We start from the raw sequence: 24,505 nt of genomic DNA on the forward strand, positions 1-24,505 counted from the left end.
CTCGCATTGCATGGCTGCTTCTAACCACATCACTATGTATTCATTCTCTCCGTGTCTTTAGGGTTCCCAATACAAGTAGCTGAAATGTATGTGTCGAGAGTTTACGCTAGCTATCTGTTGATCACGCAACTTAGAAGAAAGCAGTGAAGCAGTAAATCTCACGCATGCGCAGGATCCTCGAGTAAACAGAATGTTTAAGACATTTTTAGCAAATAAGGAACATTCGAGTCACACTACAGCTTACCAATGCTGTGAGATACTTGGAGAAAATCGCGGATGTCTCTCGAGAAACCGAATCCTGATCAGGGATAACATGGTTATTAGGGTGCAGACCACAGGAGAAACTCCCTGGTCAGTCGAACATATTTTGGCTGAGCCGGGTAAAACCTTACCAAAGGAAATGGATCTAAAAACTATGTAGCGATGCCTCATTGACTGACTCCTGCATCCAGCACACTTTCCAATGACTACATCAAAATGCAACCCTGTACGCTACAGCCATCATCACCCATTCTGCCAGGTCTTCCTCCATCGGAGACTCCAGGGGACCCAGTGCCCTCGCCAAATCAAACCTATCTGCGCCTTTAGCGCACGGTGGTCTCTCTCGTTCTCGTGAAAACTGCACGCCGGGGTGGTGAGCAGATGCTTAACTTCTTGTGCCAACAGGATGCTGTAATGACAGGGTTCCCCCACAAGTGTGTCAAACTGTTTACAAAGCCTTCACTCCGCACTATCAAGCGCTGTTATTGTAAAGAGCTTCCGACTCCAGCCGGGAAATGTTTTGACGTGCCGAATCAAGATGTGGAGGGAAGACTGGGTGGGGCTTGGGTTTGTCCTCCTTTGTGGTTTTGTTTAAGCTGACTTAAGTTTAAACAAAGTTTGTTATCATCAAATCAATTCCCCGGCCTCATAGAAGAACGATAACAAAAAATATAAGTTTTAGTTTATTATACAGTTGCCTTAATCACAAAGAATACAGTAAATAAATACAGCATTATGGGTTTATGGGAATCAACAATGTAATTTAAATTCAGCACGCATGTAATTGTCATGTAATTACACAGGGTTACGCCTGAGATAAAGTGCATAATCGAACAAAAAAACATATATGAAACATTCAGATTTTATATAAACATAACGCTCACAGTTTCTTGTTTCTTTTCAAAGAATAGAGGCCATGCAAAATGTGATGCAGAAAATTATTATTTTTTAGCATTGTGTAAACATGTGCTTCATTGCCAATTGTCAACTACACCTATACCACAATAAACTATGCATACTAGAGGTCTTCTCGGGTACCCGATCCAAAATGACCCAAATTACTGTTTTCCCGAACCTATGTGCATAAATCTTTTCTTTTTTTTAAAGGCCCGAGACAAACCTGACAAAGTTAGACCCGAGTCCAACCTGACCCAGTGGCCGGTATGTACATGGCACAGATGTGTGTGCAGTCTTCAGGCCGGCACGCACCAGGCAGACAGAAAGAAACCCCGGTGGCCTCGCAACCAATTTGGCCTCCGGCTCCATTTGTTAGCTGATGATGACACCAAGGTACCATTACAATTTGCATTAAAAATTGATTAACAAGTCTAGCTCAACGAAAATTAACCTACCGCTAAGTCACATGACGTCGCAAGTGCTCTTGGGTGATTCTCGCGAAATTAGACTTATAAGGTGTCATGAAACATTTTGATAAAAAAAGTAAATGCAAAGTAAGAGTATCAAAATAAGAAGCAGACAGTTACAAACATCTTTTCATGTAATATTTTGCACATGATTTCAAATGACATCATACAAAAAATTTTTGTTGTTTTTTCCACATTTATGGGGAAATTTTCATTACCGCAACGTGTCCATGACTGGATTTGGGTTCTTTGACATGAAAATACTTTTAATTAAAAAATCTAAAAAATAAAAAGCTTCAGTGCATGTTATACTATAAACATTTACAGTAAAGAAACATGTGCTATTTGGTGATCATTGGTAAATGTAGAGACAATAATAAGGAATATAAATGTGTCCAAGACCAATTTTCTCATCCTCCGCTACAATTTTCAATCATTGTTTAAGCCCTCAAGGAACTAACATTTAAAAATAAAAAATTTATGCGGACGCGACTAAGAGGGCGGCGCTACCGGAAGGTATTTATTTTCGTTAATAATGTTTTAAATATGGATATTTCTACAACAACACCGCGCGGATTACCCTCAGAAGACCTTTGTTTATCATCCTGGAGCCGTTTGGATTTATTTTGTGAAGGATGGACGCACTTTTTTGGACTTGAAGTTCGTGGACTATGGGTGGACCCCGTAACATTACATTTAATCAACTGAAAGATCTAAAACATTTTCTAAAATATCCGAAAATGTGTTTGTCTGAAAAACAATGGACATATGCAACTCGGACAGCTTGGGGGTGAGTAAATCATGGGTTTAATATCATTTTTGGCCTAACTAGCCCTTTAATGGGACACGCAATTTATCAATACAACCCTACATACTATTAGGGCATAGCATTCGTAGGTGAATTGGGATGCAGCTTTAGACCCGAACCTGCTCGGGGTCTCTTGTTGGACCTCAGGTTTTCGGTTATACGTGGACCCGTGAAGACCTCTGATGCATACTGCTTTCAAAATTTATAACAAATGAGTAACATGCTATCATGCTGTTTTCAACACACAAAAGGCTATTAAAGTCTCAAGGTAGCCTGATGTTACACCATCTTGAATTTTTTATGTTACGGTTTAGTAGTGATTTACTCAATCGCTACACATAGAGTACACATTCTCATTGGGTGACTGTTGTTATCTAGCCTCTAAAATGCATCACTGCTTTAACACAAAGCTCGCATTACGGCTGATGTTTAGTATTGCTATCAGAAATCAGTGACCAAGTGCAGCTTTCTGAATAGCCACACCTCACTCATAAAGATGAAACGAATACTATTAACTTATTAAGCGGAAGTACTCTTCTACTGGGAAATATTTGCCTTTTTATATTATTGTGTACCTGCGTATATATCTTACAGTTCATCGCGTGACCAAAAGTTCAGGAGATCACAGCAGTTTCCTCATGCGGCGAGTGTGTCTGTTTATATTCATGGTGGCGTGATCAGAAGAAGAGCTCAGTACATCAAGAGCCTCGTCCTGTCGTTCCAGCTCTGTCTCAGCCTCCAGGGCCAGAGTCTTCAGTTGCTGTAGCATCTGCACAAAACACCACACAACAAACTCATGAGAATTAAATATAAATATATGGGGATTATGTCTTTAATTCTGGGCTTTAAAAACTTATTACACAGCTCATTGGAATGCTAGATTCTGATTAGACAGTCACGACATTTACAGGTTTATTATTCCCAAAAAACAACCACTCAAAAGTAATAACTTGCGGTAACCTGGATGCTTCAAATCACGGTACAGTTTAATATTACAAAAAATATGTATAAATGTTTTTTAATAACATATATGACGCTATATTTACAAATGATTAAGCCAAATAGTGTGTTCGTGACCCCTAAACATCTTGTCTTATCTTAAAACTAAAATTGAAATGTTTTCCTCGCTATAAAAATAAGCTAATAAAATTAGGGCCGGGACTTTAACGCGTTAATTAAGATTAATTAATTACACAAAAAATAACGCGTTAAACATTTTAACGCATTTTAATCGCACTTATTAATAGAGTCATTCGTAAATGCTGCAGACCCTGTTTTAGTTCGAGAACTCCGGGGTTGTGATGCAGTGTAAATAAAAGTAGACGGAACCTAAACGAACAGCTGATTTTAACGTGACAACGCATCAATTTCAAAGTAAAAATGATTTATTCTGGTAAATGGAGGTTTGCAACGCAGGTTTTGCCCAATAAACATCTACCAACAAACTACAGATTATTTTAACATGTATCGTAATGTCTGTTATATGTTAATGTTTGAGTATTGTTGGGTTTAAATATTGTTGTAATGTTGTTTTGTTTCAATTTAATTAGTTTATTACGAGTTTAATTTAAGTTTTGTTTGCTACTTTAAAACGAATTTCGTTTCAAATAATTTGTCTCGTAATTATAAACAATGTTTTGTTGTTAGGTTTTGTGAATATAAATTAAAAAGAACATTAAAAGCAACACCTTGCATCTCATTGATGCATATGCTACCGAATGCCAAAACATGCAGTGAGTAGCCTAGCCTATATCACTTACTTTTCAAAAAATCAGCCTGGCAGTGCCCAGAAGTTAAATTTACACGCGCATTTAGAGCATACTGTAGCAGCACGTTTGATTTGCGGTGTGCTTAAGACTTTTAAAAATCAACTTCATATTAATTTTAATAGGCTACTTTGACGGAGGACACACACAGAGAACAGCGACGGCAGGTAAAGGAAAAAAGTTAAACGAATAGAGTCAGTTTGTAAGAGCATTTTTAAATTGACTATAAGATCATCAATATGAACTCTGAACAATGAACTATTATAAACATAACAGCAAGAAAAGTCGAAGAGGAACTCGCAACATTAAAGCAATAAGCATTTATGTAGGCTAAAGCTATATATCACCTCTTATTTTTTTAATTTAGTTAAGTTTCAATGGTAACACTAAAGGCGCGTACATTATGCAGCGCTTTTCACATCCGAATCTCACTTAAGAAACCTATAAACGATGTGCAACTTAAAAAATATATTATGCACATTTTTATATATTTTAATTTTAATATAGGCTATATAGTATATTATGTTTTGTTGTTTTTATACGCGAGGTGGGGCATCCGCGCACATAGGTACCAGAACACAGACAGTCAAAACCTGAGAAGTCCCGAACCCTGCAATATTAAACAAACTACTTTAAGAAATGCGGGCCAGGAAGCGGGTCGGGTATATATTTTCTTTGCGGTCCGATTTGCGGGCGGGTTGTTTATACATTGACCCGCGCATCACTGGTAAGCGTCGATAAGAGCATGGTTGTGTGTAAGATATGCAACAAGGAATTCACATATCACCGCAGCACATCGAGCCTCAAGTATCATCTCAATGCAAAACATACAGCAGCTAGCGTGGACTCCGGGTACAACGACTTGGTTGAACAAAAATAAACAATATTTTGTTAAGCTTATGTATTCAGTCGTTATTCATAAAAATCCATGTAAAAATACTTCTTAATGTTCTCAGGTCAAATATTTATATGAGATTAAAATGCGATTAATTTAGATTAATTAATTACAAAGCCTCTAATTAATTAGATTAATTTTGAATTTTTTAATCGAGTCCCGGCCCTAAATAAAATATATCAAATCAATATTTAAAGGGACCATTGATAAAATGCAAACACTGATTGCCATGATGGTGGTTTGTTGAAATTGAAATTCAACAGTGCTGTCAATTATTTTCTCTCTCGCTCTCTGTGTGCACTAAATGGCAGTGCCATGGTTAAATAGTGCAGATAAAGGGGTGGCATTATTATAATAAGATCCCCTTCTGACATCACAAGGGGAGCCAAATTTCAATACCCTACTTTTTCACATGCTTGCAGACAATGGTTTACCAAAACTAAGTTACTGTGTTGATCATTTTTAACATTCTCTGGGTTGGTGCCCAATTATAGATATGTCCCCTTTAATGTTCTTTATCGTACTTGTGAGGTAAATAGCCATGTAATAAGTGGGATAGTGTACAGGCAGCCAGTTGCTATGACGAAATAAGCCCTTTTAATTCTCTGAATACAAACATTGTTAAAAACATTTCAGATATTTGGGATAATTCAAGTACACATGTAAACAAAATATATAATACTGTGCTGGTAGTTTTTGGATATTTTAAAGAAAAATTCTTACATATTGTGCCTTTAACTCTTTCACCGCCAGCGTTTTTTTTTTAAGTTGCCAGCTAGCGCCAGCATTTTTCATGATTTTCACAAAAATTTTATGCCTTCCAGAAAATGTTCTTCTTTAAATAAACATACAATATATGTATAATGAAAGAACAGACCCTCTGCTTTCAAACTGTTTCATCCCACCTTCATTTGTTTTCTTTTTATCACCTCTTATTATGGGTAGGTTTCTTCAAAAATACTAAATTTTGAGCAAAAAGCGAGGTAATTCCATTTTTGTGAAGGACTTTTGATAGATTTGATTTTTTCTTTAAAAAAATTGAAATAATTTACTCACCACCATGTCATCCAAAACGTTGATGTCTTTCTTTGTTCAGTCGAAAAGAAATAATGTTTTTTTAGGAAAACATTCTAGGATTTTTCTAATTTTAATGGACTTTAATGGACCCCAACACTTAACCGTTTCAATGCAGTTAAAATTTGCAGTTTCAAAGGACTCTAATTGATCCCAAACGAGGCATAAGGGTCTTATAACGATTGTAATTTTTGGCAATAAAAAAGCACTTTTAACCACAACTTCTCTTCTTCCTCCGGCTGTGTGACGAGCCAGCGTGACCTCATGTAATACGTCATCACGTCAAGAGGTCACGGATGGCGTATGCGAAACTATGCCCCAGTGTTTACAAGTGTGGAGAAAGAGGACCACTCCGACGTTGTTGTATGTCGGATGATAATAATTAATGTCTTTGTGTCAGTTTATTGTTTATAATGGTCCGCAAATGTGCGTTTTATATATGTAACACGTGACCTTTCTACATCATTACGCAATTACGTCAGGTCGCGCTGGGTCTTCAGAGGAACGGAAGAAGATGAGAAGTTGTGGTTTAAAAGTGCATTTTCTTTTCTTGCCAAAAATGACAATTGTTTCGCTAGATAAGACCCTTATGCCTCGTTTGGGATCGTTTAGAGTCCTTTGAAACTGCATTTTTAAACTGCATTAAAACTGTTAAGTGTTTGTGTCTATTAACCCCTTAGGTGGTGCAAATACCTTTAGAGTGGGGGGTGAAATTGTGATATAGATCTTCAAATTAATATAACTCTGGCATTTTTTGGTCTAGAAGCCTAATCTTGGTCTTGTTTTAAAGAAGACCCTTTGGGGGTTTTCACAGAGGTGAAAGGAGGTGAACATATTAAATAATTACATTGTTATAGCAGTTTATATTTGTTTTAATAAATAAAAATAATTCCATAACATATTATTTTTATAAATAAAATTATAAAAATGTAAATGTTTCACAAAAGTAATAATGCAAACATGAAGCCATATGTCTCAAGTAGTTCTGATCCAAATTTCAAGTTAAAATCACAAAAAATGAGGTGTGTGTCACACTTTTAATGGTTTTGCCAACAACGGCCACTAGGTGTCAACGGTTTGCAGCATACACTTGTCGCAAATTACTCAATTACTATCACTGCATTATTATTACTGCAAAAATGTTTTGAAATATGAAAACTACATTCTTAGAGCTTTCCAACAATATATAGTTTATCAACATTTTTGAAGATTTATAATATGATATTAGAATTATGAATATATAAAATTAATATGCATTCCTATGGGGGGTGGGGTCATGTAACTAAAAACTGTCACTACATTATTTCTATCATCAAATGACTTTGAAATATGAAAACTACATTCTGAGAGCTTTCCAGTGATATATAGTTTGTCATGATTTTTTAGGTTTAGAGTAGGGTTTTAGTCTTATAAATACATAAAAACAAATTAGGCCTACCTGTGGCCCCGTGACATTTTAGAAACTGACTCTCATTACGTCATAATTCTCCCAAAATGGTAATGAAATATGAAAACTACACACCTAGAGCTTTCCAACAATATATAGTTTGTCAAGATTGTTTAGGTTTAGAACAGGGTAGTAGTGCTATACATATGCAAAAACAAATTGAGTCCAACTGTGGCAGTGTGACATTTTAGAAACTGACTCTCACTACATCATTATTTTCCCAAAATGGTGATGCAATATGAAAACTACACTCTTAGAGCTTTCCAGTGATATATAGTTTGTCATGATTGTTTAGGTTTGGAACAGGGTATTAGTGTTACAAATATATAACAACAACGTGGGCCCACCTGTATACCCGTGGCATTTTAGAAAATAGCTCTCACTATGTCATTTCTTTACCAAAATAGTGATAATAAATGAATTCTACACTCTTAGAGCTTTCAAATGATATATAGTTTGTCATGATTGGATAAGAATTCACATGCAAAACACTGAAGTAAATGTTGGCGTCCCGCTGGCGGGACAGTGACATTTATCATTTATAAATGTTTTGGGGCACACTCTCTTTAAAATTGAATCAATTACTCTCCCCTCATAATTTATTTTATAAAACACTGTTGATATATGTATTCTAGAGGCTTAGACCTTTCCAACAATATATAGTTTGTTGTGATATACATAAAATTTTTATGGAAAATATTGACGTAAACTTAGGTGTCCCGTGAGCGGGACAGCGCCACTTATAGTCCATTAAAATGAGAAAAATTCTTGAATGTTTTCCTCAAAAAACATAATTTCTTTTCGACTGAACAAAGAAAGACATCAACATTTTGGATGACATGGTGGTGAGTAAATTATCTGAATTTTTTTTTAAGAAAATGGACTAATCCTTTAAAGTGTACATTGTTGGAGAAGCATCAGCGGTGATGGAAGTAAAGATTTTTTTGCAGCTTGAGTTGTTAAATATCACTCCTCAACTTGATCCATCTTTGTTTTTACGGTCACAAGCAGAAATGTGTATGAGGAAATGTGACAGAGATTATTTTGACCTGAGGGAGGGGTTCTAGAGGACCAATCACAGTGCTTGCTGTCCGCACAGAATCAATGTGTTGTTACATTTTTTAAAACGTTCGCATTAGGCTTCGCTGTAGGGTATGTGAAGAAGTATAAAGTGTACTCAAACCATTATTGTAATCTTGGACACACTTTTTAAAGACATCCTGAAATATTTAAACAATATCATTAAAACGGCTAAGGCCTACAACATTGTGATTATGTATTGACTGTCCCTTGTTGAAATAATCTTTAAAAATGTGTAATTTTATATATGTTCTCTTCTCTTTAAACCTTTTTGTTGAGACTGAAAGATTTCACATAAACAGTATATGCATTACAGGCCTCTGTAAGACATGCTGCCCTGCCAAAGACAAGACCTCATCTCTTTAAAAAACGTCTTTACCATATCTTCATGGCATTTAACATGTTTGTTTTTAGTGTTTCTCAACCCCAAAACCATCTTGAAAAGTGATATCTGCGATGGTTGACCAACCATTAATTATTTCTGCTCAAAGTACTAATATTGTGTTTTGAAATGGTTCAACGCAAAGAGCGCTGTTCTGCACAACCCCATAATAATGCACTCAGTGAAAAATGGCTTAAGGTTTTTGCGTCAGTGTTTATGTCTGGTTGCTGCGTACCATGCAACACCTCAGCTGAGTGCTCCGCGGGTTTTACTACAGCTGGCACTGCAGTCGTCTGGAGACGATGATACTGAGAATTTGTATCTGTGTGTGGTGGGGGAATGCCTAGAGCTGACGGCCCATTCCTGTGACATTAAATACTAAACTACGGGCCAGGGGATGTGTAATGCGGTCATGTACAACTCAGATTTGTGTTTACTTTTAATTCTTACCGAAGGAGCTAGCAAGATTGCTCATGATGTTAACAAGTAGTTATAGCCATCTAGTGTATTTGACTGCTCAACATTATTTTGAAAAAATAGTTTACAGCTGACCTGTTTGAGCTCCTGTGCTTCTGCTTCGGTTACAGTGGGCTGCAGCACTTGTAGCTGCAGTTGAGTCAGTTCACCAGCAGGCACCTCCACTGGTACATCTGTCTCCTGCCCATGACCTGAAGACAGAAGATAGAAAAACACAGACATATCAGCGAATGACAGTAAGATATATAAGAATCAAAATAAGAATAAGTTGCTTACAAAGGATTTGTAAGCAACTTAGGTAATACTAAGTATAAGAGACAAAAATGATAAAAGTATGAGAGTATGAAATGCCTTGATACATTAAAGTGAACATAAGTAGATAATATAGCTGAACATGTTGATAAAAGCATTTAAAAAAGCTCACAATGGAGAAATAAAAATGGGAAAATGTCATGATGAGCAGGTTCACATCATACTAAAATCAGATGTTGAAGCTTGACTGCCACCATGTGGCAGATATAAATGATCATACTTCTTTATATACAGGGTCTTCACCATTAAAACAACAACAACAACTGTGAAGAATAGAAAATATACATGTTTCATGGATATGACAATAAAGAATCTAAAATGCACATACCAGAAGCAATAATACCCAACAAATGAAATAGAGAATGGCTCTTCAAAGAACAAATAATATTTTTTTAACTTTCACATACGCATTTATAAGAAAGAAACATAGATGTCACATTTTTCTGTTATGGATGTTACAATTCTAAAAGCTCTGTTTACTTACAGTAACTATGGATAATCAAAACAGTAAAAAGACTTAAATAGAGACCTTGCACTATTATTTAAGCAACCAAATATTGACATCTGAGATATCATTATTAGGGATGCTCCGATCAGGATTTTTGATCGGCCGATACCAATGCCAATGATTTTTCAAGCTGATATTCAAGCTCTTTCATGACTGTAACTGTTAACATTTTTTTTAGATGAAGTAATACCACAGATGTTGCCTTTGTTATATTACTTGCAGTAATTGGGTATATTATTGTTTTAATAGGGGATCAAATAAATTAGCACAACAAATATTTCTTCTTCAAAGAGAAATTTAATGTCTTTAAAAAGGTTTATTTCTGTTAAAAGTAATGAAAATAAAACACTTTACAGTCTTAACTGTATGAATTAAATACACACACATTCATAAAAAGTACAACAGTTCTTCGGTGAAGAGCAAAGAGTGATTTTATCGAGAGATGAATTAGGTTACTGTAGCTTTAAGACGTGAGAGAGAGATCGCTCTGTTCACGTGCACTGATCACAGGCTGCTGTGCGCGTTGGATGTACACAGAAGAGAGCAGCTGTGAGGAAAATGAAAGTTTAAACTATCAAATCTTTAAAACGCATGCAAATAATAAACGTCGGCATGAGGATGCAATTGTCCACGGCGATCGATCTGAGCATCCCTAATCATTATGGTTAAAAACTTTTGGTAAAAACTGATATTATGGATATTATATATTTATGGAAAGGTAGATATGTTATATACATATATTATACGTCGTTCATCAAACACCTTTCCTTCAAATCCACCTAATCCTGGCCTCAGGCTATTCAGAAATACCAGTTTGTTGGCAGAATCCATAAAGGGTCTGATAAAAAAATGCTTATTTACCAGAAAACACATCAGATGCACTTTTTTTGCATCTGAACTGTTCATATGTTTATTATATATGTCATCTATGTTGTTATCAAAATGCACTTACTGTAGCATATGTTCTTGAAACTCAAAGAAATTATCCCTCCTTCTGTACCTGCACTCCAGATGTTTCCTGCACCATCCGGGCTGCCTGGTGTCGTCGCTGGGGTCATCTGAAACGCGGCGTAGTCCCGGGTAAACTCAATTTTCTTCTTGTACTGCATCTCTAGTACAGACAAAGCTTCCACCATTTTGGCAGACAGAACTCGATAACAGATGTCAGGCTTGCCGATGAAGCGCTGTCGGATGCTTATCTCGTAGGGGTTGTGTACGCGGATATCGTCCACCTCTTCTCTCTCAAAGCGATGGAGGAGTTGTCCGTTTGCTTCTCGAACCTCCAGGGAAGAGACCAACACCGTCAGGCTGCCTGGTTTCATGTCCCCAGAGTTCCCACCATGGGAGACGATGGCTGGAATGCTGGTTATGATTTTTTGGCCCTTGCCTGATCCTTTGGTGTAGGCTGACTTGGCAGCTGCCTCAGATTTGGCGTCCTGATGGCACTTCCATGGTAGTCTGCCAAAAGGCCACCAAGACGGGCACTCAAGTTCAGTGAGTAGTCTGCATGCAAAAGATAAACAGATTATCATTAAGTGTATGGGCAGCTTGACAGTTAACATTTCCATATTTTTTACAACATGAATAACAGTGAACACTCTGACTCAATTAGTTAATTTAGTTATAAACACTTAACTTTAAATAAAAAAGAAAAACAAGGTACACATATTGTGGATACTGCATAATTGATATATTACCCATGATTCATTCACTGGTTATGACACTAATCTCTCACCCTGCTATCTAAAAGTATGTACTCATTATCCATAGATGGTATCATCGGAAACAGGCGCGTTTTCGCGGTTACACGTCTGGCCCGAAGTTAACTTCCGGTCTCAAACATAACTTACTGAACAAAACTTACTTATCAGCCACATTCAGATCTGAATCAATCTTGTCCAGGCCTTGAATCATGTTGTCAAACTGCTCTCCCTGGTGGTACAGAACTTTTCCAGTGTCATCAAGCCTCCGCTGAGCTCCAGATATTAGGTTGATCAGCTCCTGGCCTTTACTTAGGGGAGCTTCGGCTCCCTGGGGTGCTGTGGGTGACAGCAGCCGTTCTCTCCAAAAGTGCTCCAGCACATGGTAAACAGTCGCACGACAGGGCCTAAGGGAGCTGAACCAGTGCTTAATGTTTCCCTGCTCCAACACAGTGAGCGAACTGAAAATGAAGCTCGAGGACTCCATCTTGATCTCCATGATGCGTGAGAGCCGCAAACCAGCCAGACTCTCCTGGTTCTGCTCAGAGGTGAATCGCAGAGTTGTGCGGGTTAAAGAAAGGGTGCCGCTGACCCAACGTTTTTCATTGTTGATGTAATAAGAGCCAGGCCAACTATGGATGGGGACATCTTGGCTCATCTTGATGGGGTGATACGGCTCACCAGCCACCTGTGAATGATGTAGTAAAAACAATAAGGTATTAAGTACATGGACATTTTGGAGACATTTTAATTCGAAGCATCAGTGCACATATTAAGGAGGTTTTCCATTGGCAGCCTGGCTAAATACAATAGCACAGTTCAGGGTACATTGGAAATTAGGTGCGTAAGGGGTAAATGTTTTGAAGAAAATGCCTAAAGAGTCAAACCAAACATGCAAACAACTTTTCTAGTGGTTCATGATTACTAGATAGGTATTTTTACACATGATTTAATAGACATTATTAAAAAAAGCTGTGGCTATCATGTGGTTATCAGGTTATCATGGCTATGGGACCCCAGTTCACACAACACTTGTAAATCCCATTACATTAACATATTACAGTTATACTTTATGTTGAGATGTTTTTTTTATAATTATTTATAAAAGTCTAGCATTTCAGACATTATTAACAGACTTATTGTCCAATAGAGAGGACATCCTGGGTGAAATGTGCTAACAATGTTAGTCTATGGAATCCATCAACACTTTCAAAAGCTTTTTGGATGATTTTAAAAGCTTTTTAAAGTGGAAACATGCGCCATGGTCATCCAGTTTTGCTGATGGGTTATAAAGACTGTCAGTGTCACGTATATTACTATTAACGTTATATGAACGTTATATTTGACGGGATTTAACAGCAGATGGTGACGTGTGATTTTTCTCAACAAAAGCCATACAAACGCAATGATCATAATTTATTTCATACCTTTCTGATGAATTTCACCTTTAGACAGCAACGGCAGGGTGTGACATATATGACGCACTAACGTAAACAACATCCATTCACATCGTAAAATGCCTAATGTTACATGTGTTTCCGAAAAACATCCCAATCGCGTAACTTACGAGACATTTACTGTTTGAATTAGTGTTTACTTGAAAGATTTAATGAAGAAATTGTGCATCAGTTCCTCGCTGTGTTTGAGCGATGTAAACACAGCTGAATGCTGCAGTGGTTGTTTGGCTCACTCATGTTTACAGTCCGATGTGCAAAGATTACCAATTGAAAGTTCCGCTCTAATGACGATGAAGTGTCAAATTTATTCAGATTATTATCTATTTTTTATTAATTATTTAATATTTAATTGAATATACTTATTTGTATTACTCCCAACAGTACTCAAAATAACGTTAATTCTAAAAACAACGGTCCAATTACTTTACTGGTGCACACATGTATTTCTTCCGGTGGGCAACCGGTTAGCCATGACACAAGGCGAGCGCAGAAAACCAATGATTTCGTCAGTATTATATGAATATAGAAAATGATAAAGTATTAATTTTAAGATTTTATTCTAGTCGTGCCGTTAAATCGTCGAACTGTTGCTTTTCTATTGGTCAAACATATCCACTCAAGCCTGTCATATTAGAGGCATGAGGCTTCTGCAGCGTGTGCTAACGTTAGTTGCCTATGTTGTCATTTTCATAGGCACTGATTTTTAATTTTTTAAGTTCTACTATATAGTATTATTATGTTATGTTAGTAAGTAACCAGTGCTGAGTTTCATCTTGGCATGACATGGATAGGGAAACTTTTCACAATTGCTGTAGTTTGGTCAAAATGCCCAGACAGATGCAGCAGCAACAATGCTCCTCGCATTTTATTGATTATATAGAGAAAGAAATACCATACACCAAATTTTTCAAGAATTACTTGATTCCTAACCATCCCTGCATGTTCTCCAAAAAATTCACTGAAGACTGGAACTGCAGGAAAAACTGGGTTACAGATGAAGGGAAACCCAATTTCCAGAGACTTCTGCATGAATTTGGTGAGCAAAGCATGTTACCATTACAATTTTTTGGCATGCATTATAAATTGAACATTTTAAATGGATCTCCTCTTAATCCAGTGGTTCTCAAACTGGGGGCGTGAGATGGTGCCCCAACGCCAACAAGTTTGAGAACCACTGTCTGAATCTAAGACATATACAACAAAAAAGCACTGCTTCTTAAATTATCATAATTTCATTTCAACAGATGAGGCTCCTGTTCCAGTTGCAAACTGTAATGCAAAAGAATATAACTCAAATCCGAAGCAGATCATGTCTTTTAAGGAGTTTATCCAGTACTGGAGAGAGTACATACAGAATGGACATTCTTCACCCAAAGGATGCTTATACCTAAAGGACTGGCATCTTCACAGGTGCAGCTCGTTTTTAGCTATTGTACATTATTTTGCTTAATATGTACCCACTTTGAAATTTGAATGTTGCATTTAAGAATAGTATTAAAACACAATTTAAAGTATAGAAAAATGTATAATTTAAAGTTGTAATACTCTCCATGTTAATGGTGTTTGTTTCATGTTCATCCTAGGAACTTTCCTGACCACAATAATTACAAGACCCCAATCTACTTCTCATCTGATTGGCTAAATGAATATTGGGACACGATTGAAGTGGATGATTATCGATTTGTCTACATGGGACCTAAAGGGTCATGGTAAATCAGAGGCCTTATGATGTAATTGCATGAAAGAATTTGGACTTTATGCCAAATTTTCTTTGTTCCAAGTGGTTTGCATCTTCAAGGTTACAAGTGAAATGTAGATCAAACAAGCTCTGCAGTAAAAAAAAATAATGCACTTTGGGAATTAAGCAAGATTTGTGGTTAATATTTTATTTTCTGCAGTTTTCTTATTATTTTCTTTTAACAGTTAAACACTGCTAATATAAAGGATGTCAAGATTAGATTTATTTACTATATTAACCCATGATGATGATATTTTTCTCTGTTTTTCTTCAGGACACCTTTCCATGCAGACGTGTTTCGCTCTTACAGTTGGTCTGCCAACATCTGCGGACGTAAGAAATGGCTCCTGTACCCTCCAGGACAAGAGGAGTTTCTCCGGGATTGTCATGGCAACTTGGCCTATGATGTGACAGCACCTGTACTTCAAGACAAAGGTTTATATGCACAGTTTGAAGAAGCCTGTCAGCCTTTAGAGATCATTCAAGAAGCTGGCGAGATCATCTTTGTTCCAAGTGGTTGGCATCATCAAGTTTACAATTTGGTAAGTGACCGTGATTCACATTTTCTTTCAAAATTTACTTAATCTTTACTGTGACTAACCAAAATATATATTTTTTCAATTATTAAGTCATTATATAACAAAAGCTTGTCTTTGCATTTTGTAAGTGGTTGCAAATGTTTTGATTTCCAAGTGTTTCTATATTATTTAAAAAATCTCTTTAATGATAGGAGGATACGATCTCAATCAATCATAATTGGCTGAATGGCTGTAATTTGGACATCATGTGGCAGTTTCTACAGGAGGAACTTTCCTCTGTCCAGAGAGAGATTGAGGAATGGCGTGATACTATGGACACCTGGCATCAACATTGTCAGGTAACTGTGTCAAAGGGGACATATCATGAAAATCTGTCTTTTTTCATGTTTAAGTGCTATAATTGGGTCCCCAGTGCTTCAATCAACCTGAAAAATGTGAAAAAGTACAACCCAGTAACTTAGTTTTGGTAAACCATTCTCTGCAAGCATGTGGAAAAAATAGCTCATTGAAATTTGTTTCCCCTAGTGATGTCAGAATAATACCGCCCCTTAATCCACACTATCCAACTACGGCACTGCCATTTAGTGCAGATATCAGCTCATTTACAATTAAAAGGACACACCCAAAACAGCACATTTTGCTCACACCTAAAAACTGGCAATTTTAACATGTTATAATACATTTACTTTATGGTATAAAACTTTACATATGTACTCTGGGGACACCAAAGATTTATTTGACATCTTAAAAAAAGTCTTGTGAAATGTCCCCTTTAATCGTTTATGCAGTGACAAGTATTTCCAAATGTATGACTGTCATCAAGTAACAATATTGTAACTAAAGCCATCATCTAACAATTTATGCTTTGCTGATCCATTTTTGTGGTCACTATTAAACTCATATTAGGAACTATTGACATTTTCCAAAATTTGACAACCAATAAGTGTCTTACTTTTTAATCTAACCTAACAAACTCAGTTTTAAATGTTATAATGCAATGAAATTCATATACCTGTATTTTATTTGTAGCTTTATTGTTCACATACATTAATTTAGGAGTCACTAAATAATTCATAGTCTTTGTTTTCTTTTTAGGTGATCATGAAATCATGTACAGGAATTGATTATGGGGAGTTTGCCACTTTCCTTAAGACCATTGCAAATAATCGAATATCATTTTTAAATTCATGCCCTCGAAATGCAGACAATTGCCAAGGTCACCTTGGTGAAAATCTGTTTGCATTGGGCCCTCACCATGCAGCTTTTGATTTGCAGAGAGTTATATATATATTTGAAAGCATGCTGAGCAACGAAGACTTTAAGAGATTGGACCCCACATCCCTGAGCTTCAAACCGGAGGATTTACTTCAGGAGATTAGAGATGCTGTTCGTACTATTGTATAATACATGGTATTGTGTATATACCATTATTGTACAAGTTCAAAAAAGGAAATGTGTTAATAAATCCTTTTATCAATGGTATATCTTTTGAGGGTTTTTTTAGGACTTTTTTCAGGAAACATGTTAACAAACTTTACCCTACTTTTTCCTTTTTGTCCTTTCGTTCAGATAAAGTCATGTCCTAAATTTTTCCCTGTGGGATGTTATGTTTCATTCCTTAATATGTAATACAGACACAATTTGGATTAGAAACACAATAAGTTGTATAATATTAAGTTATTTTATTTTCAAGGTTCATCCAGCATGTCGCCAACAAATGTATAAATAAAGGCTATAGTGATTCATGTTAAGTTTTAATTGAACTCCAAATATAAATAAATATGCTTTACAATGCAAGAACAGCAGTTTGACAAGCATTTAAAAACAACAAATGTAGTAGAAGTGGCTAGAAGATTCACTTATCTTTTGTGTTTTTTGGCCACCAGTCAGGCACCTTAGCCTGTAAAGTCACAGTCGTATTATCAGACAATTTAAGTTTTAGTGGCTCTTTGGCGTGAGCCAAGCGTACAAGGCTCAGACCCAGGTGTTCGATTCCTGCTCTGTGCTTCCCTGCTGGTTTTCCACCCTCAGTCATCAGAGCAGTTTCTTGGTCCATGTTTTTCACCGGGGCAGACATGCTAACAGGCATTAGGCGTTTCCGTATTACACCGGTGTGGTGAGTTCTGGCAGTTAGTTCCTGTCCGATGTAACAGCCCTTGGTGAAGCTTATTCCCTGCATGTAGACCAGATTAGACTCCAGTGGAAGGGCCTCACCTGGTGGAAGATCTTGGACGCCTTCAGGTATTCCTAATAAAAGAAAACCAATTACAAAATAAATTAGGATTAGTTAATTTATTTAAGTAGTCCTGTTGTGTGACAAATAATCTGTAAAAATACAAATTATATAAAGTCTCAAAATAGAATTTGTAAGTATAAAAAATTTATTTGCTTTCTATATGATGTTCTTTATTTTTACTGTGCAGGAAAGAATAATCAAGTTAACCGAGACTGGAATTGACTGGAACATAATACATCTTGTAATAATAAAAAGTTTTTAATACCAATTTCATATCGATGTTGGTGGTATTCTTCAGTCATACCCTGGTGACAAGCCGAAATAATGTCTACTGGATTGACCCCGTGACTGGTGATCAGTCTCCATCCCATGAGCTCAGTTCTTGGGTCTGTCTCCAACACTATCACGTTTTCTGCTGCATTAACATCTGGCTCGGACTTCGTCATATCATCTTTGTTTTGAGGTAACAAAGCCCATAGCGAGAGACTGGGACATGTGCTGATGTTGACTTTACGCCGTATCTTGTATGTTTTCAGATGTTTCATAATGGACTCCTGTACACAGCCATTACACTCCAGAAGCACACCATTAAGTCCACTCGGGTTTTCCTTTAAACTAAAAGACAGAACTTTTTATAATATACAATGATCTATATTTGTTGACACAGGTTTAGCATATACCCCAAACATTAAATCATGTTTCATAATATGTGTCAGCATAAAGCAAGTTATCACAAATAATTGGAGTATTTTTTTGTTTTATTATGTACGTAATTTTGTTTTCTGGTTCACTCAAAATTATTATTTTGTTGTTCTACAACTGTTTATCTATTTGCAGTTCAAACAGGCCAAGGTGGGACTGTTAGATAAATGTTAAGGTCACGCCCAGGTGTTTCTACACAGCTGCACAGACTATTATAATAAAGTACCGCGAGAGTGAATCGAGGTCCGTGCTTTCAAAGCGCTATCGCGATACTTTTATGTCACGTGCCGCTTAATATGCGTAGTGCCTTATCAACTCGAAGGCAACTATTTCCAGCGTCTCTAAAACATTACATCGACTTCGCGATCAGTTAAAAGTCAAACTACTGAAATAGTAAATAATTTAAAATAATACCTGTAAATGATTATATCATACAATGTCCTGCCTTGGACATTTAACATGTGCGAATACATGGCTTTGACCCCATCCTCACTTAAAAGACCCATGTCATTGGTGATTATTCCTTGAAGAAATGAGCTGGTGTCATGTCCAGATATATTGATGAGAGTCCTGTGCTGCAGACTGTAACAGGTAAAGTGGCCCGTAGTGTTTTTGGTTTGATCTTCAGTGTGTTTTCCCATCTGAGTCTCATGTCTCGTGCAGAAGTGAAGTAAACTCTGCCCGTGAAGTCCGCGTGATCCTGCCAGGACCCCTCTAAAAGCGCCTGCAAACAAAGCCACCTTATGCATCGTGTTGTTTGCTACAGTAAAAAGCCTAAAGGCTTAAAGTTCCTCTAAACGAGGTGGGTTGATGTTCTCTTGCCCTTTCTTCCTCCATCTTGCTTCCCATACTGCATTGCGTTTACTCTGTTTGTGTAAGCAAAGAGTATAGAAGTACAAGAGAGGAAACTCAATAGAACGTTCCATTGCATCACCAGCGCCCAGAAGCAGTCCCACGAATCCGCCATTTTGGAATGAAAGCGAATCGGGAGTCAACTAGAAGTAATGGCAATATCAACTACTTTGTACATTAAAAGATCAAATTCAAACTGAATGATGATTACACAGAATAACATACAATCAGACCAGTGATCATTAATCCCTTTTTACAGCTTGTTTCAGATATTTAGACAAGTCTTCCACTTTTATATAGGCTAATTTTACATAGATACACACCGACATAAACTCATCCACACATAATATTTAGGCTCCATAGACATACACATATACACACATATACATCTGAATTGCTCGAAATGGATTAAGTTAAAAAAAACACAGCCACTGTCCAAAAGTGGCAATTATAGGATAACAGACAGAACAATGCATCATGTTTTATAAGATTATAATGTTTGTAGCGGGATCCAGGGGATTAATGTGTACAAAATATATTTCATACCTAGTGGAGTTGGTAACTAATAATAGTAGTAAATGTGTAAAGTAGCATAAAATAGAATTACATAATAAAGCAAGAAAAAAATACCTCAAATGTGTATCTATTTAATGATTGGATTCCACAACTGATAACAACAACAAATCAACACATACATACAAGACAATACAGCGTTTCGTGTAGGTGTAGCAAGTGAACAAAATTTTTATTTAAGAAACTTACTACTGCGCTTCTGATTTGGCTGTGAGATTCGCTGAGAATGAATTGAGAATGAATTTGGCTGTGAGAAGTTTCATTCCAAAATGGCGGCCGCGCTACTGAAGCGCCACCTAGTGACTGATGCCAAAAACGAAGGAGAGTTTCCCCTCTTGTACTTCTATACTCTTTGGTGTAAGTCTGTGTATATTGATCTTACTATGGTGAAGGTTGATCATACTATGGTGAAGGTTGATCTTATTAATATTAATTAGGTAACTGTGAAAAACGAATAAAAGTAATATTGTATTAATATTAAAACTATTAATAGTATATACAAATATTATTCACGCAAACTATTAATATTCATGAGCATATCCGTATGATTTTTAATAAATTAAAGCCTTTGGGCAAAACGCAGTGCTACATTAATATTCATGAGCTGAGCCGTAAAACCTGAACTAAGGCTTGACATTAAGCATTGTCATGTGGTTGTTTTCGGGTACAATTAAATTTGTCATTCAGTAGTCCGAGTATAAAGTTACTTGCCCGCTATAAAGATACTTAAAATGTACATTTCTGAGGGCTGCTACTGACTATTATTTTAGTAATCGATTAATCAGACAATTATTTTGAAGTATTTTGTAGTAATAAATATTAAAAATAGACCAAGGTAACATTTAGCCTTTAAAATTATTATATAATATATTATATATATTATAATATTATATATCAATAATTTTACAAAAAGTGTCAAAACTATGTTAAAATGCATAATAATATATTCAAGAGGCATATATGCTTTAGAATATATGTTGCAAATGTAGTCATAATTGTGGATTAATTTCTTAACCTGCAGAGGGCGCCAGTAGCCTGACGTTTGACTTGTACTTTAATAGATCACAATCGATCAATTTCCTCTTATAGTTTTGTTTCTTTATTATGATTGGCTGGGACACTTTTTAGCATTGTAAATTGCCAGTAACATACAGTGCGTCTGTGGCCTTATGTTACATCAGAGTATTACTGAACTACTGCGTCTGTGTTGCTTGGCAAACATTTTGATTTTGAAGGAATACATTGCTTGTCATAAGAATGTCTATGTACGAAATAGCCCCCTATTTTCTTATATACAGTAGATGGTTTCAGCAGCAACAACATAATCAAACAGCTGGACTAAATGCAATTTACGGTAGACTTCCACATAGAATCAGTAACACTAACTGAAACTTATTTCTGATAACAAGGGAAATAAATGACAAGTAAATTACCCTCATTCAAATATCATATCTCCCTGCTGAAAAAAAACAATAAAACCATTACAGAAAATTCTAATGGTTTTATTGGGAATTTTATTAGTTCTAATGGAATATGGCCCAAAACACATACAGTGTATTGTTTTTTTGTTGTTCTCTAATGGTATGTATTGGTTCTGTTGGTTCTATGTATTGGTTCTAATGAAATATTTATTAGTTCTAATGGAATATGACCCAAAACACACTACAGTGAAGTGGTTTTAATGGTAAAAGCTAATGGTTCCTATTGGTATTTTAATGGGAACCATTAGAATTTTCTGTAATGGTTCGATTGTTTTTTTTCAGCAGGGCTAACACTTATAAACTACTATGAGCTAACATTACTGTGTAAAGTTAATGTATACAATGTTACCTACAGGTCTTGCCTGGCTGCCAAATATCTCCGCACAGTTCACGCTCATCATCTCCCCTTGTCTTTAGCAAATCAAAACATTTTATTTTCGACAAGGTATACTTGTCATGTAAGAGATTAGTTTCAGAGATTAGTTTAGCCAGACGATAAATAAATACAGACCGGAAGTTCTCTTCAGTTCAGTGGCATAACCGCGACAATTACGTGTGCGTCCCATAAAACCGTCTATAGCCAGAGCTGTGTAGTAACAGATTAGATCTTATCTGGATTACATAATCAGATTCCAAAAATCAAGTACTTGTAGTCAAATTACTATACATTTTAAAATACTCGTAATCAAAGTATGGTATACAATTACTTTTTTATTGTTATAGATTCCATTACATGGATTGCGTTACATATTACTTTATTTTTTTCCCCTACTTTTTAAAATTGTTGAATTTTTTAAAAGCTTACATTTTTTATATAGAAGAGCACAGTGTTAAGGGCGATTTATAGTCGTGCGTAGGTGCTACGCCGTAGCTACGGCGTAGGCTATCCGTAGCCTGTGCGTAGCTCTGCGTAGCCTGACGCGCACCTCACAAAATTCCTAACAGCGCGTCGGACCTACGCGGACCGCAAGCTCTGTGATTGGTCCACCAGAACCCCTCCCGTCAGGTAAAAAAAACTGCGTCATAGGTATTTCCGGTTGAGACGGTGAAAACAAAGATGAGCCAAGTCGAGGAGTGATTTAACTAAAACTGCAACATAAGTCGCTGTTTATTTACTTACATCATTGCTGGTCTTCTCAAATTATACACAACAAGTTGCTATTTTTTCTTCGTTTGTGGGTTAACTTGCTTAGCTTCTTCTTCTGTGACGACTTCTGCTGCTACTGTGGTTACACGCGTGATTACTGCCAACCAGCGGTTTCGCGTGTCTTTGCACGTCGACGCGGACGGCGACGCACAAGTATAAATGAAAACCGACGCGGAACCTACGCCGTCGCTGCTACGCCGTAGGACCTACGCACGAGTATAAATCGCCCTTTACTGTGGTAAAAAAAAGTGAGAAATCGTATGCATAAAATAATATCCCACACACAATTGGTATTTCATAAGCAGGTGATAAGTTTAGTCTTTAACAACCTTGTGGTTAAGTTCACCTCACACATCTGTAATTTCCTGTCATCACCATTCACATTCACTAGCAAAACATTATAAATGTGCCTGCAGTATTCAGGTATTTATGACCTCGTATTAGATACCCTATTGTTTGAGGCAAATCATTGCTTTCTGTATTGCCCATCACTGGCGTCAATATTTGACGACACTTGACCATGCGTCAATATGTTGACGCGGAGGGTATACCTTTCGCGTCACTTTTTGACGAACTGGGGACTTCAATACTATCAGGTACGCGAAATTCTCTTTCCTATTTTCTTACCATTTTCTACCATTTTCGCGTCGGTTTAGGGTTAGATTTACATAATGACATCCCTACCCAAACCTATCCCTAACCCCAATGTCAGTTGACAACTGTTTAATTTCGCGTACCTGATAGTATTGAAGTCCCCAGTTCGTCAAAAAGTGACGCGAAAGGTATACCCTCCGCGTCAACATATTGACGCATGGTCAAGTGCCGTCAAATATTGACGCCATGGGTGTGAGACTGTGTTGCGTTCGACTACAGAAAAAGGTCTCCAGTTTGCCATGACTTCTGTGATAATTTAACAAAAAATGTCAATACTTTTATATTGGTAACACTTCTATTCTGCTTTTAATGTGTGTTTTATAATTTTACACAACTACATAATGTAAATGTATAACAGACACCAGTAACTAAATCTATTCATGATCATTTAAACATCAAGTGGTAATTTGTCATAGCAATGACCATTTTGTAGGAATGTTGCTATTGTTTCATTTACTTTATTTTAAGTATATGTGTTTATAGAATATGTGTGTGTGTGTGTGTGTGTGTGTGTGTGTGTGTGTGTGTGCGTGCGTGCGTGCGTGTGTGCGTGCGTATGTGTGCGTACGTGTGTGTGTGTGTGTGTGTGTGTGTGTGTGTGTGTGTGTGTGTGTGTGTGTGTGTGTGTACCTGGTAATTATTACATTGTGGGGACCAATTGTGGACATTTTATTTTTTATTTTATAAAATATTTATTTTAAATCTTTAAAAGTCTTGTGAAATGTCCTCTTTAACACTAGCTAAATGCAACATGATTTGACATAGCTTCACATGTACAGGTAGGGGGCTATTTTAGACACAGCCAGGAAGCATAAGTTGAACTCAGTGATGTGAATTTCTGTTTTATTGACATTAGCTAGGTAGTATAGAGACACATGCTATTTACAATTCACACATCCCGTTGGTGTATAACAATAGGCGTGACATATGCACACTACACAGATTAACTTTTTCGTTATAATTGGGGGTTGTATAAATCTTAAGAAAAACATTTTCAACTTAAATGTATTTGTACTGCAGCCTTTATTATGTTTAATAGCAGCTTTACAATT

At 36.5% G+C, this 24,505-nt stretch overlaps 3 protein-coding genes across 5 annotated transcripts; 1 reads left to right on the plus strand and 2 right to left on the minus strand.

The window, feature by feature from the left end:
- Positions 1-926: 926 nt before the first annotated feature.
- Positions 927-13,790, minus strand: snap47 (synaptosome associated protein 47). Of its 3 annotated transcripts, XM_065267676.2 has the most exons (6): positions 13,502-13,790; positions 12,239-12,762; positions 11,327-11,877; positions 9,630-9,745; positions 3,009-3,202; positions 927-1,534 (listed from the first exon to the last, which is right to left on the minus strand). In XM_065267676.2, exons 2-5 carry the CDS (start codon positions 12,730-12,732, stop codon positions 3,056-3,058), a joined length of 1,308 nt encoding a protein of 435 aa, XP_065123748.1. In that variant the 5' UTR covers positions 12,733-12,762; positions 13,502-13,790; the 3' UTR covers positions 927-1,534; positions 3,009-3,055. The 3 variants fall into 3 exon arrangements, with proteins under 3 accessions (XP_065123748.1, XP_065123740.1, XP_065123757.1); XM_065267668.2 differs by having other exon boundaries at positions 927-3,202; positions 13,502-13,789; XM_065267685.2 differs by having other exon boundaries at positions 927-3,202; positions 11,375-11,877; positions 13,502-13,788.
- Positions 13,791-13,983: 193 nt separating this feature from the next.
- On the plus strand, positions 13,984-17,345 carry jmjd4 (jumonji domain containing 4). Its single transcript, XM_065267701.2, has 6 exons — positions 13,984-14,567; positions 14,776-14,941; positions 15,115-15,240; positions 15,544-15,811; positions 16,000-16,146; positions 16,904-17,345. Exons 1-6 carry the CDS (start codon positions 14,315-14,317, stop codon positions 17,210-17,212), a joined length of 1,269 nt encoding a protein of 422 aa, XP_065123773.1. The 5' UTR covers positions 13,984-14,314; the 3' UTR covers positions 17,213-17,345.
- A 120-nt stretch (positions 17,346-17,465) lies between these two features.
- On the minus strand, positions 17,466-19,600 carry iba57 (iron-sulfur cluster assembly factor IBA57). Its single transcript, XM_065267712.1, has 3 exons — positions 19,161-19,600; positions 18,310-18,659; positions 17,466-18,055 (listed from the first exon to the last, which is right to left on the minus strand). Exons 1-3 carry the CDS (start codon positions 19,493-19,495, stop codon positions 17,664-17,666), a joined length of 1,077 nt encoding a protein of 358 aa, XP_065123784.1. The 5' UTR covers positions 19,496-19,600; the 3' UTR covers positions 17,466-17,663.
- Positions 19,601-24,505: the final 4,905 nt, after the last annotated feature.

The sequence above is a fragment of the Paramisgurnus dabryanus genome, chromosome 6, assembly GCF_030506205.2.
Source record: "Paramisgurnus dabryanus chromosome 6, PD_genome_1.1, whole genome shotgun sequence".
NCBI classification, from domain to species: domain Eukaryota; kingdom Metazoa; phylum Chordata; class Actinopteri; order Cypriniformes; family Cobitidae; genus Paramisgurnus; species Paramisgurnus dabryanus.